Below are 16,565 nucleotides of genomic sequence, written 5' to 3'. Positions count from 1 at the left end.
TGTCATGCGTCTCCAGCCTGTCTGAGGCCACGCCCCCTCCGTTACACACACACGGTGAGGAATCACGTTACACACACATGGTGAGGAATCACGGACAGACACACATGACGGCAGTGATAAGACTGATCATCAATTGCTGGGACTTAGGGAATTTCACATAAAATGTGTATGGCTGTCTCCGGGCAGTTGATCGGTTTTCCTATTTCTCAGTTGTACAGCATGCCCTCATAGAAATTGGGGTTTTATTCTAATAAAAGGAAATGCCAAATTAATATTTTGCTGGAAAATGGGTAATGGTAATCCATACATCTCATGCATCTCCTAACTTCTTCTACAGTACAGAAGTGTAGTCGGTCTGGATCCCGGATGCATGGGATATAAGATGGGATTCCAGCCTATCAGAGGGCTTATACTTAATAATGCATTTCAAAATGGCTCATATAATTCTGCATTTCACCTTATTATCTGTGTTGTATTTTATATAATTTCAAACTACTTTTGTAAGTTAATTCAGACATTGGGAAATACTTGTGAAATAAACACCTGGGCATCTAAGGCTTTGCCGATTTAATAAATCCCTGATATTCTACAAATGATATTTCAGACATATATGTAGATTGTATGTATCATTTTTGTATAATACAAGTTGCTTTCATTTACCCCTGCATTTACACTTGAATTGAGGTTACATGCGCTGGCTGGCTGGTGTGAGACCCTCTTATTTGCCCTGATGTGGTTGTTTTGGTGCCACCTTCTGGAAATCTGTGGTCCTTCAAGCTGAATGTCCTTTCTGGAAAATACACTGTGAGGTTCCAACACACTTAAATTGAAACATTTGTATGTTCTATACTTTATTTATCCATCCATTTCCTGTATCCACTTGTCCTGCTCAGGGTCACGGAGAGGCAGGGAACAACCCAGCATGGGGCACCAACCCACCGCAGGACACACACACACACACACACACACACACACACACACACACACACACACACACACACACACACACACAGAGTTATGGCGGACACTCAAACCCTGGGTCCAGGGATGTGAGACAACAGCACTATCCACAGCACCTCCATGCTTTGTTTTGGCCATACATGCATGCAGCCTCTTTCTGGAACAGCCCATGTGGTATTTGCCCAGCCATTGCTGTTAAGATTACTAGAACCCCCCCCATGAAACATTCTGCAGAAGCCATGGGGAGGAACTCTTTGTTGCTCTCGTACGCACTTCATGTTATATAATCTACTTTCCTCATAGTGGTGAGACTCCTATTTTGAAATGATCATGATGCTCATCATTTCTGTAGCCTTCTACTCCTCATCCTAACACAATACTAATTAACATGGGAGCTTTTATAAGGATATTGGCTGAACTCAGGCTTCTCAGAACAAAACAGATGTTTGTGGCTTTAAGAAATCTTGTGATTTTCACATGTAGTTTTATAAAAGACCGACAGAAAAAAGAGGTAAACTATTTCTCCCACACTACAAATAGCAAAATGAAGGTTTCTGAAGCACTACACATTTTAATCACTTTATTCTGGAAAAAATATGTTTCACTTATTTGAAGCTTATTAAACTGAGTGTGACACTGACATCTGTTGGACAAAACAAAGTATTGCACCCATTACTACTGAGGAAGTGCATGACCAATGTCCAATAGAGATGGATCGATACCAAAATCTGATACTAATACCAGCTATGGTACCTCAATATCGATACTAAAAGGATACCATAAAATAGGCTTATTTATCTTATTTTTCATACCATCCAGATATTATACAAAGGTTCGTGGCAGGGTTCCCCAGTTCCGGTCCGAGAGTGTCAGTCTGCAACACCGTTCGCAGATTTCCCTGCTCAGTCATCTTAATCAGCTAATTACCAGGTTTAGTGGGTGTGTTTAAGCAGGGAAATCTGCAAACTGTATTGCAGACTGGACCAGAATTGGGTAAAACCCCGGAATACAGGATTTTCAAAAGCAACACTATTCTGGTTTCTGTCATGGAGGATCATCACCCCCAACCTCCACAGATAATTTTGTTATCAAGGATTCAAAATATGGCAGTAATCCCAAAATACAGTAGCATACTACATTACTGCTCCAGCCTGTGATAGAGCATTTCAATTTAAATATTATATTATTTTGAAATAAATAATAAATATGTTTAATAAATGAATTAAACCAACAGAAATAGCCTATAATATAGTTTAATATCATCAGTTAAATATACATAATTTAAACTCCATTCAAAACATCAAGACTTCGATATTAATTTGGCCTCAGCTGTTATAAAACCTCGTTGATAATGCACTAATGTTAGGTTTATAGGCACTATTTGGGCTTGGCAATAGCAGAGCCAGAAATCATAGTGTTGGTGGGCCAGCAAAAATCATATAGGCTAGTCCAGTAATTCACTTGGCAGCAAAATCACACATCAGACTCAATTACATTTTTTAAATCAGTTTTTAAATGACCCGATCCTCCAATTGATCTAACCATACACACACATATCTGTCAGACACTACCGTTATATCGTACCATAGGGCTCACCATGAACGGTGAATGGGTGAGCCCAGGATCTCTCAGATCCACCACTGCCATTGCAGTGCGTGTCAGTCAAGCTAAGTTTCCATTTTTGGTCAGATGCACTGCACGTATTCATGTTAGTCAGTTATGATGTCATAATATTCCCCCTAGAGTAATTAGCAGCTGGACCACTGCAATGAAGAGCAGGATCAGGCAGCCAGCAGCAGCGAGGAGGCCACGCCTCCTGTGATTCCGTTACCTTCCAGCAGTGCATCAAGGAGGACCACGTTTCTGCCTTGAGCAAGGCCCTTAACCCCCAGCTCCCTGGGCGCTGCTATGGGTGGCTGCCCTTCATGGCCAACTTACTCTACAAAGAGCAAGTTGAGGGAGGCGTAAAAACTATTCTCCCACGGGGACAATAAAGTATCAATTATTATTATTATTATTAAAACAAAAGGATGCCACATTGTAGGATGCAAATGAAAATGATGATCCTACAGAGGGCTGAACTCAAAGACACGCTGAAAATCAAAGTGAAAATGATGCGGCAGGCTAGTTCATTTTGTGGAAATTTCATTGCAGCAACTCAAAACCGTACTCAGTAGTTTGTATGGCTCCCACATGCTTGTATGCATGCCTGACAACATCGACCGACCCACTGCACCAGCGTAAGGTCTGACAGTGGGTCCAAGGATTTCATCCCGATACCTAATGGCAGTCAAGGTGCTGTTGTCTAGCCTGTAGAGGTCTGTGTGTCCCTCCATGGATATGCCTCCCCAGACCATCACTGACCCCCCACCATACCGGTCATGCTGAACAATGTTACAGGCAGCATAATGTTCTCCATGGCTCCATGTCCAGCTCTCCTAGAGAAACTGCCTGTCTCCTGGAGTCTCCTCCATGCTCTTGAGACTGTGCTGGGAGACACAGCGAACCTTCTGGCAATGGCACGTATTGATGCACCATCCTGGAGGAGTTGGACTCCCTGTGCAACCTCTGTAGGCTCCAGGTATCACCTCATGCTACCAGTAGTGACACTGACTGTAGCCAAATGCGAAACTAGTGAAAAAACAGTCAGAAAAGATGAGGAGGGAAAAATGTCAGTGGCCCCCACCTGTTAAACCATTCCTGTTTCGGGGGTCGTCTCATTGTTGCCCCTCTAGTGCAACTGTTGTTAATTTCATTAACACCAAAGCAGCTGAAATAGATTAACAACCCCCTCTGCTACTTAACCGACCAGATCAAAATCCCAGAAGTTTAATTGACTTGATGCCATACTCTGATTAAAGAGTTTTTTTGAGCAGTGTGTGTGTGTATATAGATAATCATGAGAATTATAGTACGGAGGTGCATTTTCGCTTAGATTCATGAATGATCTGTTTGCATGTGTGCATGTAGCCTATGAGCAGAACACACTGTTAGTACTGGCCACTCACATCCAGGAATGTCTTTTGATTTTGTATTTTTGTATGTTAGCTACTATATAAGGTTAAAGGTTTAAATTATGTTAAATTATCTTGTATATATTTGCACGATGTAGCAATATGATAAAATGCTTTTTAGTTTCCCCTCTTTACCAACTACCTCCGGTCATGTGATTAAGAGGACATCATTTTCATTTGTTAAACTGTTCTATAAATGCTACTAATATATTTATATTAATTTTCTGCTAAATATTCCATTTACCCTATGTGTAGTGTTGCACTATATGTTGTATTTCCCTCTGGTATGTATCTTATGTTAAAACTCAGCTCTGAAAAGTTTTATTTATAAAATTCTGGGAAGGTTCAGCAACACGCATCAAGTAGGTTGAGTGAGTTTCACTGATCAGATTCATATACATATTTTGATTAGTAATTGAATATACAGGCTGGGACGCCACAACACATAAGTGAAATAAGCAACTACTAAGGGCCCAGGGGGCGACCAGGGGGCGACGACCAGGGGGCGACCAGGGGGGGGCGACCAGGGGGCGAACAGGGGGGGCGACCAGGGGGCTCCCGTCTGCTCAGCCTGTCAGAATGGGAAGCAATCAGCAGGCTGACAACTGCTATGTGACAACTAGCTTAAAAATGTTGCAGTTGTGTATCATTGTACATCATACAAGACTGAATGAATAAAAGACCTGGAAAAACAAATCAGTTTTGATGCCTGTTTCAGATGCCCCATCAACTGCAAGTTACTGTACAGGCTGTTTCCAGCCCACTGGGACAGCTATATGGAAATACTAACAGCTACTTCTACATTTCCCTTAGCTGCGCATACTTTGGTAATATCCTCCTGAGACCCCACCCATTCATTTATGTCCATTGTAGTGGACATGTTGTTTTCGCATCTATCTTTTCACTGATGTAAGGAAACGTATTTATTCCTGTTGTACACTAAAGAGAACATGCTGTGAAATTAAAAATAAAAATAAATTTGAAAAAATCTAAATTGTAAGATGTCTTATTTCCTCCAGAGACAAATAACCTATAATTGAAGGACACTTTTTTCCTTGGGTCTCAGGAGGTTAAATATGTATTACATACTACAAGTTACTGGCCTGACTGGGACCCATACAGCAATAAATCATCTCAACCAAACGTTTCTTTCATGTTACTTTTGTTATATAAAATGCATTACCATCAAAATGATACAAAAAAATTCGCCAAACTGAAATTATAGAACACATAAATATAGAATGTTATATAAAAAAAATGTGACTATAACCTTTCTGCTGTATCATAATAGAGTTTGGTCAGTTTTGCAGTAACGGTCGTTATCAAATGAATTTCATATGGATATGGAGAAACAGGGATTCTTAAATTGCGCATAATCGCAAGGTCCTAATTAAAGCTGAACATCCTTACGAAAGATTTGTTAATCATATTTTAAGGATCAACAGACTTTCAGTTTGATATATATATTAAATAAAGCGACATGTCATACATTAAAGTTGACCTTTGCTGGCGAGCAGGTACAGCTGGCCACATAACCTGTAGAGCCCTTGCCTGAGCTCTTCACGTCCCGCATACTGGTGCGATAAGAAAAAAGCATAATAAATATCACTATTTACTTTCCTACCTCTTATGCCTCAAAGTAATAATGTATACATTTGCTAAAAGATTAAATCTGGCGCAATTTTGAATGACCAAACGAGTCCCTTTTGCCTCTAACCTATTCCTTGGTATAAGTGACAACTTTTAATTAAGTTTCTTAGACTCCAGCAAAACACAAATGAGTAAGCTAGACTTAAACTGGGTGAGATCATTTCCATATCTATTTACAGGTCTATGGATGAGACAGTGGCACTGGGCTATCCACCTTCCTGGAACACAAGAAAGCAAACCATAGTGGAGATGCCTGACCTTCAGGCACATGACTGTGTTCATGGGCCTGTACTTACCCTCTGCACTATCTGCTGCCCCCTGCTGTCCCAAAAGAATACAGCATGTTAAGGTTTGCTTCCTGACTTTGGTTCTCTGATTGAATGGAGCTGCACATGACTCTGTCACAGCAGGTTAAACCTCATTGCACCACAAATGCAGGATTTCTCAGCAATACATTTCTCTGGAGGCTTACAGCTTTATCCTCAGTTGGCAAAAGTGACAAATTGACAACAAGTATATCTAAATTCTGCTGACTTGTAAGTTTCAAACTCCCACAATGTTATGTTGAATAGAGATTATGCTGCAAATGGCTTGTTAATATTTAATTTTAAAAAGCCTTTAATATATGTAACATCAATTTGCATTTAATTATAAATACCTAATAGTTCTGAGTTTATATGAACCATCTGTCTAATATATTGAATTATTCTAAACCTAATGTCCCTCACCACAAACTCTCAGATATAACTTTCCAGCAATCAGCTAGTTTGGCAAAGTGCCAAGCTGATGAAGACTGGGGCTCTCCTGACAAACTGGTAACACATTCTGATGATCCTGCTGTTGAGTTCTTCCATAATCTGAGACTTACTGTGAGAGCTGATGCTTGAGCCTAATTGAAGGGAAGAGAGATTTAACTACAATAATAGAAGTACTTTATGGAAGGTGATATTGTGTTTGTGTGTATAATATATATATATATGTAATATATATATATTTTATATATATATGTAAATGTATACACAAACATAATTACCCCTATCCTGTGTAGACGTCAGGCTGCATGGCTACACACTCAAGCATCCTGAAATGTTTCCCCAAATTTAGCAACTCTCTGGCTTAGGTTATTTTTTCAACAGTCTGATTCTTTATCCCACAAACAATACATCAGACGGAGTTGAGCATAAATCTTTATGAAAGGTTTGAGTTACACTGATAGCTGCAGAGATAAAAATGTCAGCCACAGATTGTTACCAACAATATATACTGGTGTTCCTTAAATTATTGCACAGGCCAGAACCTGAAAACCCCAGTCTCCACAACATAGACTGATGGCACCTGATATAAGCCTTCTTCAGCCACACTGCCATCTTGTGGTTGGAAGTATTAGCAGCCCTCAGAGAGACCAGAGGTCATATCTGCCTTCAGAACTAAAACAATGATTCCTGTATTTTAATGCCACCAATTGGCATGCCATATACAACATCAAAGAGGAATAAAAACCGTAAATCAGGTTCTTGTAGCTTTACAGGATTGCTGTAAGGTTGAATGTAACATACAGAGGTGTCATAGTTTGTTCTATCAAGAGCCTAGTTTTGCTCTGTTGCGACGCAGGTCTGGATGCATCCAGCTGGTTTCTGACCAGATCATTTTAAGACATTGTCAGCCTCCTCCGTTATATCTTGAGGATAATTTGAGACTGTATTTGTGCCAAAGCAGGTCATGCTTTTGAGTAGAAGCTTGTAGAGCTTAGTAGAAGCCCAGATCAGAAGATGGTCATGTCACCAAATCGTTGCATTACTGCTACTGTACCACTGTGCAGCCCACAGAGCAAAGCCTTGGAGATGGACTGAATCCTTGGAGCTCTTCTTCACTGGATATGTTGTGTGACAGAATACGTGAACGGAAGAGGGGAGAGAAAGACAGCTGAGGAAAGGATTTGACCCTGGTGGTCAGAGACAATGAGGGGAAGGTTCCAAATGTGCTGTAAAATTGAACCCCAGAAGAGATGGACTTGCTGCTCGAGCAAGGAAGATGGAGTGGTGTAGTGGGGCAGATCTGACCTAGAATGAGGGGTATCGTGTCTAATATAGGGGTCACAGGTCTATAACTGGGGGAGGAGGGTAACTTCACCATGTAGACCCTTACAAAGCACCATGAAGGAGGACATGAAGAAGGACCTGCTAAGACTGGGTGGGTGGGGGGGGCAGACCCTCCCGTCATACATCTGTCATCTCATCTTCCAGATCATCACCCTCCACATCACCCTCTGCTTCATCTTCCTCCTCTTCCTCAGAGGTCACGTCAGGCTCATCCATCTGGGCCACACATTTCGGACAGGAGCATGTGAACAGATAATTCTCCCTGACAAGAAAGCAAGGAGAGGAGGTGAAACATCTGTCCAACATCTGGCCAAATAACCAGACATCCAGCAATTCTGCATGTCATACTATACATGTCACTCTTATGTTCTGTTGTTTCTTAAAGAGGACAGTTACAGTTTTATGACGACATCACACTGACCATGCCAACTTCCTCTTCCTGTCAAATCAAAATTTGAATCAATATTTAAAAAATTAAAAAAATAATAATAATAATAATAAATTCCTGGACCTCAGGAAGTCACTCAAACTTTGAAGTCTGCGGCAACATATTCACATTTCGCTGAAGCATAAGCAAAAGGCTGCAGTTATACTAAAGCAGCGTCACAACGTTCTTGGGAAATCAGGGAAATCCTGTTCTTACAAGGTATTTGGAAGCAGCGCAGGAGATAAAATATATATATATTCGAGGGGCAACTTTTGCCACCAAAGTCAAAAATTGGGGGCATCCACAAAATTTGGGAGCACCTTTTAAAAGCAGTAATTAATGCATAAAGTTTTTAATGTGAGATAAGCCCAAACTAAAATGCATACAGTGATCACCCCCTTGTGACAACATGAGCAAATATTAAGAATACTATAGCTGTTCCAAAGAGACGTGTGCAATCATCCGTATGTGTACAGAATACCATCTATATGTGTGAGAGAAAGCAAGAGACAGTTCTAACTATTTAGGCTTTTATTTAGCGCTTAATAGCCTTTGTATAAATGCATAATGAATTAGTTTATTGAGAAAGTTAAAAATTCACCATCTTTCAAATGAACTAGTTTTTTAAAACATCCTCTTTAGAAATTGTTTATTAAAAATAAAACAAATGTAAATGCAAACAGCTCCCTTCAGCAAAATAAAAACTATGATAGTTTTTTAACATGTGAGCCCTTCTGCAATGTTTTAAAAGGAAATGAATCAAGTACCAATTATTCTTCACCTACATCAGCTACCCCGTGAGACACTGAACAGTCTGATTTTAGTTGTGAATGTTCTGAGTTTGTGCAACGTCATGACCAAAGCTCTCACTTTAATATAATATAATAAAAGGTATATCGATATAAACGCTATCATCCTATATCTCATTATCTAAATGTCGTGATATACCGTGATAATTCGATATACTGCCCAGCCGTAGGCAACTGTGAAAGTTGTTGATGGCGGGTGGGAAAGCCATGGGTAGGCAGGTGATCCATAGCCATGCCCCCAGCAGGGGTCCGCTTGGTTTTGGATGAACGCCTTTATTAAAAAATACAACTGGCCTCTGCCTGCTATCGGAACAATGTTACATATTAGTATGTAGTTACAGTTATATGTTACATAAGATTATGTACGTATGTAGTGTGAACAGCAGCTCTGTTTGTATGAGTGTCTTAAAGAAGAAAATCAAATTAATCAAATTAATAAATAAAAAAGAATGTATGATTAGCATATTGGCCTAAACTGGTAAAAAAATATTTGTTAGTTTATTTTTCTCGAAATTTTGGGAGCAATTCTTGCCCCTTGATCACGGTAGTTACGAACATTCTGAGATTTCAGGAGGCATTTTAATCTCCAGCACTGTTTGGAAGAATAGATAATGGTACCCTGGCCCCTAGCTTGACACCAGCAGAATGAGGCATTTTCCTCCTCAGACATGTAGCTATGGCTGTACACTTTTGATTTGGACCATAAAGGCCATATGGAGGTCCCACACAAAATATGGGGACCATGGCGACAGGAAATCTGGCTGAATGGGCGCTAAAGAAACCGGCTGTAAACCTCGCGGATATGGGGTGACGCCGGCAGCCACGAGCCTCACCTCAGGATCTTCAGACGGCTGTGCCGGCTCCTTTCTCGCTGACAGCAGTCCAGGTAGCTAATGCAGATCTCCTGGAATGAGGAGACATATGGAAGGATCCATGAACATCCCATGAACATCCCATCCTGTGCCAGGTCAACCTTCAATGCACCAATTCATCAGCAATAAGACTTATAAAACACTACAGCTTAAAAACTTTGTCAATTACAACTACTACCAACCAGAACTGGCGTTCTTCTTCTACACCAGTTTTTTGGTTATAAATTCATTTTTTCCTATATGATTTGAGGGCAAGGAAACAGATGTGCATCTTGAGAAGTCAAAGTGGATGTCCAGACACAAAGCCACTCACTGAAGTCTCAGCTACACAGCCACTGAGTCACTCAATCCTTAATTACATCAGCTCTAAGGCCTGCAGTAGATGATCCCCTGGCATTTCATAATCCCATGAGTCCCCAGTCCTCACCTCACCAGGTCTGATGTCACACAGAGCTGTGAGGTGAAGAAAGAAGTTGTTCTCAGGAAAAGAGGCCTCAGCGTTGGGCAGGCAACTGTGGTTACCTAGACAACAGGGAACAGAACTTCCAAATGAAGATGATGCAATTTGTGCAACCCAGACATTCAGAATAATGCAGTGCCCCAGTAATCAACACTGCTGCGTTAAAGCTCACATTCTCTCCTCAGGGACTTGAAGATTATACCCTAGAGCAGGGGTGGGCAATCTTATCTGCAAAGGGCCAGTGTGTATGCAGGTTTTCACTGCAACTCCTTAATTAGGTCACTAATTAGAGGACTGATTGGCTGAAGAGTCCTCACACCTGGGTTTAAACAGCTGACCTACAGGTTATCCCAGAAACCGGCCCTTTGCAGATAAGATTGCCCACCCCTGCCCTAGAGGTAGCTAGACAACTGGATTTGAATAAAATGAATGAATGATTGAACGAATGAATGTAGTTGACATGTCAAAGGTTGACACTTAAGTTTACTGATCATACTGAAACTGAACACAGCAATACCACAATAAGGTCATTCCATTCTAAAATGAACAAATTAATTCATGATCATAAAATCATTAAATTTTGGGGGACTTTTCAGAGATTGGCTCCTTTGTTTTGTCAGATGAACGCCACACCTCCCATGAAAAAGTATTTGGAGTTTCCCAACAAGCTGTAATGGGGCCACGCAGTTGTACTGGTAAGAAAATAATAGCTTACAAGAAAATGCTCTGGATCATCAGTTTTTTTGCTATCCACAATGCAGAAAAGATGCTATATCTCAAGGGTGTTAAAAGGGGGAGCTCTTTCTGAGCTCTGGAGGATGTGTGATTGACATGCCAAATTTTTCATAATCAAACACTAACACAAAGGCCATTTGTTTAATTAAAATGGATAGACTGATGCTCCAGCCTCACAAGTTTTCAGACTGGTGCAGTCAAACATCCCCTTTGAGCATCTTTGACATCCTAACACAGCAGAAATGGGGCAGAAAATGCATGTCATGATACTCACAGGAGCTCTGGAGCAGATAGAGACCAGATCCCTCGCAGTTCAGGAAGTCCCCAGTTTCTGTGAAGGTAAAGATGGTCATCATCTCCACCGATAATCTGCCAGGACCATGAAACACTGCGCCTCTGATACTACATGGAGAAGCAGGACAATCTGGAGCACTGGCTTATACCATCAGGCTCCATCTTTCAGCATCATTATGGACATCACACTGTAAGCCCAAACCGGGCGTCTGGCTTCCATAAATGCAGTGTTTCTCAACCCGGTCCTCAGGGAGCCTGGGACAGTCCACGTTTTTGCTCCCTCCCAGACAGTCCACGTTTTTGCTCCCTCCCAGACAGTCCACGTTTTTGCTCCCTCCCAGACAGTCCACGTTTTTGCTCCCTTCCAGCTCACAGAAAGGGTTGAACAGGAGCAAAAACATGGACTGTCTAAGGGGGTCCCTGAGAAACAGGCTTATAAACACTGGTCTAATGTGTTTACATGCCTTCCACAGCGACTTTGGATGCGTCATTATTTGGTCATGTATGTGTGAATAAAAGACCATGTTTGCATCTGCGCTTAGACATGCAAAATGTGGTATTGTACACAGCGACCTTTCTCAATGTCCTTGTACAACTGGTCAATGAAGGCGTCCAACTGCTCCCTCTGCTGGGCAGGTAGGTCCTGTGCATCACAGCCATGGACCCACTGACTGAGGGAGCTGGAACAGATGGAGACTCAGGTGAGAAGGTACAGGGCAGGGCTGCAACACACGGCACAGATTTACAGGGGACAGCGGTAAGGTGAAAATGGATGGCAGGCCTGCTGGCTCGAACCTGGTGCCGATGCCTTGTCCGTTGGTCCCCACAAGGGAAAAGAGGGACCGGAAGCCCTCAGGAGTAAACCACTGTGAGAAAAAAAAGGAATAAAAATGGTTTCCTGAAAAAAATGGGTCTCTATACTGAATGTGAGAGAGCAAGTTAAAACAACAAAAGGTTTGAAATTGCATCTAGAGTTTATAAACCGCTACACATCCAGAAGTTCATTTTAGACATTCCTTCTGTCAAATTACTAATGTATCCAAGCAAACAAGGAGCTTCCTGGTGTAATCAATCAACACCTCACTTCTGGAAGAACGTGGCTGATGGACAGATGCAGACACTCACCCGGCTCAGGTTGTCGTCATACAAGGCTGTAGCGAAGAGGTTCCGCAGTAGCCCTAACTGCCCCTGGTGGACCACAGAGATCATCGCTAAATATTTCTGGGATGAACAGGACCAAGCAGGACCACAGCAACAATGTACCAGCAGTTCTCACACCGAGACAGATGACAGAAACCACAGCCGCTATATTTTAATAACAATGTTAAGGCAAACATATCTGATCATTACTTTGTTACCAGTAGCCAAGCTGCCCCAGTAACTGGGCAGTAAATTGAAATATGGGGACTTGCAACTCCGCTCTCAAGCAGCAGGGGGCGCTCACCTGAAACTTCTCCCCCAGCAGCTTGTGGGCTATTTCCTCCTCTTCATTCGCAGTGCGACTGCAGAACTGCGAGAAGAGATTGAGCCAATGGGCTTTATCTCGCGCCTGCGGGCAACAGAGATGGGAGGCATCCGTAAGCAATAACAGAAAAGACCACGCAAGAAGAACAAGTCTGGAGGAAAGACGGAACAAATTCTAGCTGCAACCAGATGAACATTTTACCAAATGCGTTATGGCACCTATGATAGATGTTTAGAGGAAGAACTGTGGAGGAGGGAGCAGAGTCAGAGTAAAGCATGAAAGGGAACAAGGGAACGTGTCAAAAAGAAAGACGGACTGACGACGTGATACCGCACCTGCTTTACAGAGGCCACCATTCTGGCCATCAGCATGATGCTGCAGGTCTCTGGGGGGTAATGGATGCCCCTACAGGACAGAGAGGGGCACAGTCAGACGCATGCGGGGCACCCATGTTAAGCTACTCTGGTTAAATGATACACTAAATGTCTAAAAGGTACGAACATCTGCCACAAGCCCACCAAGCATAGAAAAATATATACTATTAAAAGAGAGAGATACAGACCAACAATAATCAACCTAGAAGCCCTTCATATTTACCTCTGAACATCTGATACAGACCTCTTACACAAAGGAGTCACAGAATGACCCCCAAGAAGCAATAATTCAAAACCAATTAATACATACAATATAAAGCTTTAGAAAAACGGAATGAATCACGTGCAGTATTTCCAGGAGAGAAAACAAAGCCTGTGAGGAAGTTACTATAATACAGCCTCTCCTCGGGTTACGATGGGGTTACATTCCGACAAGCCTATCGTAAGGTGAAAAAAATCGTAAGGCGAAAATCCATTTTAATACAGTACAATACGCGTAATACACAGGAAAAAAAATACGCGCTCTAATGCTGGTACAACTTAATTCAGTGAGTCTGGCGAAAGTGAGGCACCGCACAAAGCAGGCGATACGTACATCGCAGCATCCCAAACTATCGTACCTCATACGCTGCTATGCTTGACTCCCCCTGCCCGTAAATCATTTTTAGCGTATTGGAATTGACATCGTAAGATCGAAAAATCGTAAGTCGGACCATCGTAACTCGGGGACCGTCGGTAATGCTCAGTGGTCAGAGCCCACCTCCATGCCTCCTGTAGCTTGTTCAGAGGGTGCTCTGGGTCTTCTCTGGACGGGCCTGTGCATAGAACCTGGTGATACTGCTCCAGAGCTGCCTGCCGACACTCGCCGCTACAGTACATCACCTTGGGGGGGGGGGGGGGGGCACATTAAACAAGGACATGGAGCACAGCTTGAACTGGGGCATTTAGCCTTTACTGTATGTAAGGTTTCCACATTCCTGCTCTAACTGCTGCTGAATAATTAAAACATATGACACTCATACCACCACAAGCGCCATTTTAAAAATTTCATGCAAAAATACACATTATCAAGAGATTACAGACTGCCATTAGTACACACACAGTACTCTGAGTCAGCAGTAAAAAAAGAGAAATAAAAGACACTGAAAATGCAATAAAATATCCACTTTCAAACACCTTGAGGTACAAAAATAAGTAATAATGAAACACTGTAAAGTGCAGTGAAAAATGCAGCTGTGTGAAGGGACCTGAAAGCGCATCACCAGGAATGCATGCAGGCCACCTATAGCAGGGAAGCGCGCTGGGCAGGAGCGCATGCAGGCCCCCGATAGCGTGTCACTGGAAGCGCGCTGGGCAGGAGCGCATGCAGGCCCCCGATAGCGTGTCGCTGGAAGCGCGCTGGGCAGGAGCGCATGCAGGCCCCCGATAGCGTGTCGCTGGAAGCGCGCTGGACAGGAGCGCATGCAGGCCCCCGACAGCAGGGAAGCGCGCTGGGCAGGAGCGCATGCAGGCCCTGACAGTGCATAGTAAAGGCCCCCAACAGAGCGTTGCCTGGAGTGTGGAGGCCCAGAACGCACCTGGCACTGAGGACACGGCAGGTGCCGCTCAGGCTGCACCAGGCACTGCTCTGGGTGGGGCAGCAGGAGGCTGGGGATGCCACTCAGACGCCTGGCATTCTCCTCGGCAGTTTCCAGAGACCGCAGGCAGAACTCACAGGCTACCAAAGACAAGCCAGTGAAAATGAACACAGAGAGCAGGAAAGAATATTTCCAACCCACTGAAAGAAATTTGCAATAGCCACAGAATTAAATCCACTCACCTCGGTAATTGTACTGGGCATTCCAGAGAAATTGTGCGCACACCAGGGGGCGCTCTACAAAGATGGTTTCTCCTTTCCGGATGCTCTTTTTGGCAAACAGACCTTTTCCCTGGATGACAACAATTAAATATTTCAGTCCTTCTGGAGTATCACATTCAAATGCCATCTATCCATCATCCAACTGCTGATCCTGGATAATGTCACAACGGTGGTCTGGAACCATCCCAGGCAACACAGAGTTAGGTAGGTACACTCTGGATGGGATACCAGCTTATGGTAAGCATCCATAAACTACAGAACATTTTTTAGTCACCAATTCACCTAAGTGTGTTTCTGGAAAGTGTGAGAGGAATTGTGACGCAACAATCCACACAATGAGCCACTATCCTGCTCATATTCATGTGTCCTTATTAATAACGCATCTAAACAAAACACTTCTGGCTTACTTAAGAAACCCAAAAAACATCAATTAGCCAAATGAGATTAAGTCCTGAACTCATTTCCTATTTTTCCAGAGCAAATTCCAATATGTATAAATTTCTGATTCGCTTTCAGGAGGGTCATTTACTGATCAGTTACACGTTACTTTCGAATGGTCATTTTTATAGGGATAGTAGCGCTGCCTTTTTAATCTAATGCAATAATGCCAAATCCATGACTTGCTGATCTGTAGAAACACTTCAAATGGCTCTTCTGAACGATTAGAGCTGCGACATGTCACATGAACAGTTTAAATTTATATTTTAAATCATTCTGAAAACTCCTGTTGTAATTCTGTTCTTTAGCTTGCTGTACATTTGAATGATCCACATTATCCAAACACTTTAATAACCTGTTTTTGAATAATCTTCGTACAGCTTTTGGGTGATTGTGTATTTGGATAGCTACCGCCTACAATATGAATTTACCTGCGCTAAATAAGTACTCATTCCTTGGAAAATATAGAATCAATCCATCAACAACATGCCTTCTTTTATATTATTGTAGCTGCGGTATTTATCACACTTTGGAGCTCAAGTTTGCTTAGTCGAGAAGTCACCGAATGAGTCCACAGCTTAGCAAATCCACGCAGATCATGTCACAGTGCCGCACAATGACAGCATGCTCGCACAGACAGCTCACCATCCGCACCAAATGTTACTTTACTGAATTATTTTACCCTTCAGATCTCCTCAGACATATGTGCTTACTTGTCCCTCACCTTAATTTTGTCCACTGGCCGAACCTCCACATAACTGCAAACTCTGCTAGGCTCAACGCAGAAAGAAAACATGTCATTTATGGGGGCAGCCATTATTGCTGAGCTCACCCTTTGACCCAATGACGTTGGTATTTGACGGAAAAAAAGGAAATTGTACGCGTGCGCGGTGAAGCTTCATCGATGCATAGTGTACTTTGGGTGTTTTGTTGTAGTTCTAATATGTTTTAATCAATGGATGGACTTGACATTATTTCAAAAAAGCTAAATGTCCTATTAGTATATTACACATAATTTCATCAATGATCTTGTGTGAAGAGACTGAAGTAAACTTAATTAAAGTCATTTGAGTATAGTAATTACTCTTTTGGGTTGAGAATAGCGAACTA

General features: G+C 42.3%; 1 protein-coding gene across 1 annotated transcript; it reads right to left on the bottom strand.

Moving 5' to 3' along the window:
- Positions 1–6,798: 6,798 nt before the first annotated feature.
- smyd5 (SMYD family member 5) lies at positions 6,799–16,294 on the bottom strand. The gene is made up of 13 exons (XM_023799949.1): positions 16,180–16,294; positions 14,979–15,087; positions 14,737–14,876; positions 13,920–14,041; positions 13,121–13,190; positions 12,765–12,869; positions 12,446–12,508; positions 12,116–12,186; positions 11,894–12,000; positions 11,301–11,357; positions 10,259–10,353; positions 9,793–9,863; positions 6,799–7,985 (listed from the first exon to the last, which is right to left on the bottom strand). The coding sequence occupies exons 1-13, from the start codon at positions 16,270–16,272 to the stop codon at positions 7,841–7,843; spliced, it is 1,248 nt and encodes a 415-aa protein (XP_023655717.1). The 5' UTR covers positions 16,273–16,294; the 3' UTR covers positions 6,799–7,840.
- Positions 16,295–16,565: the final 271 nt, after the last annotated feature.

The sequence above is a fragment of the Paramormyrops kingsleyae genome, chromosome 12 (assembly GCF_048594095.1).
Source record: "Paramormyrops kingsleyae isolate MSU_618 chromosome 12, PKINGS_0.4, whole genome shotgun sequence".
NCBI classification, from domain to species: Eukaryota; Metazoa; Chordata; class Actinopteri; order Osteoglossiformes; family Mormyridae; genus Paramormyrops; species Paramormyrops kingsleyae.
Note: the sequence above shows the minus strand (reverse complement) of the source record. Positions and strands in the feature narration are given on the sequence as shown.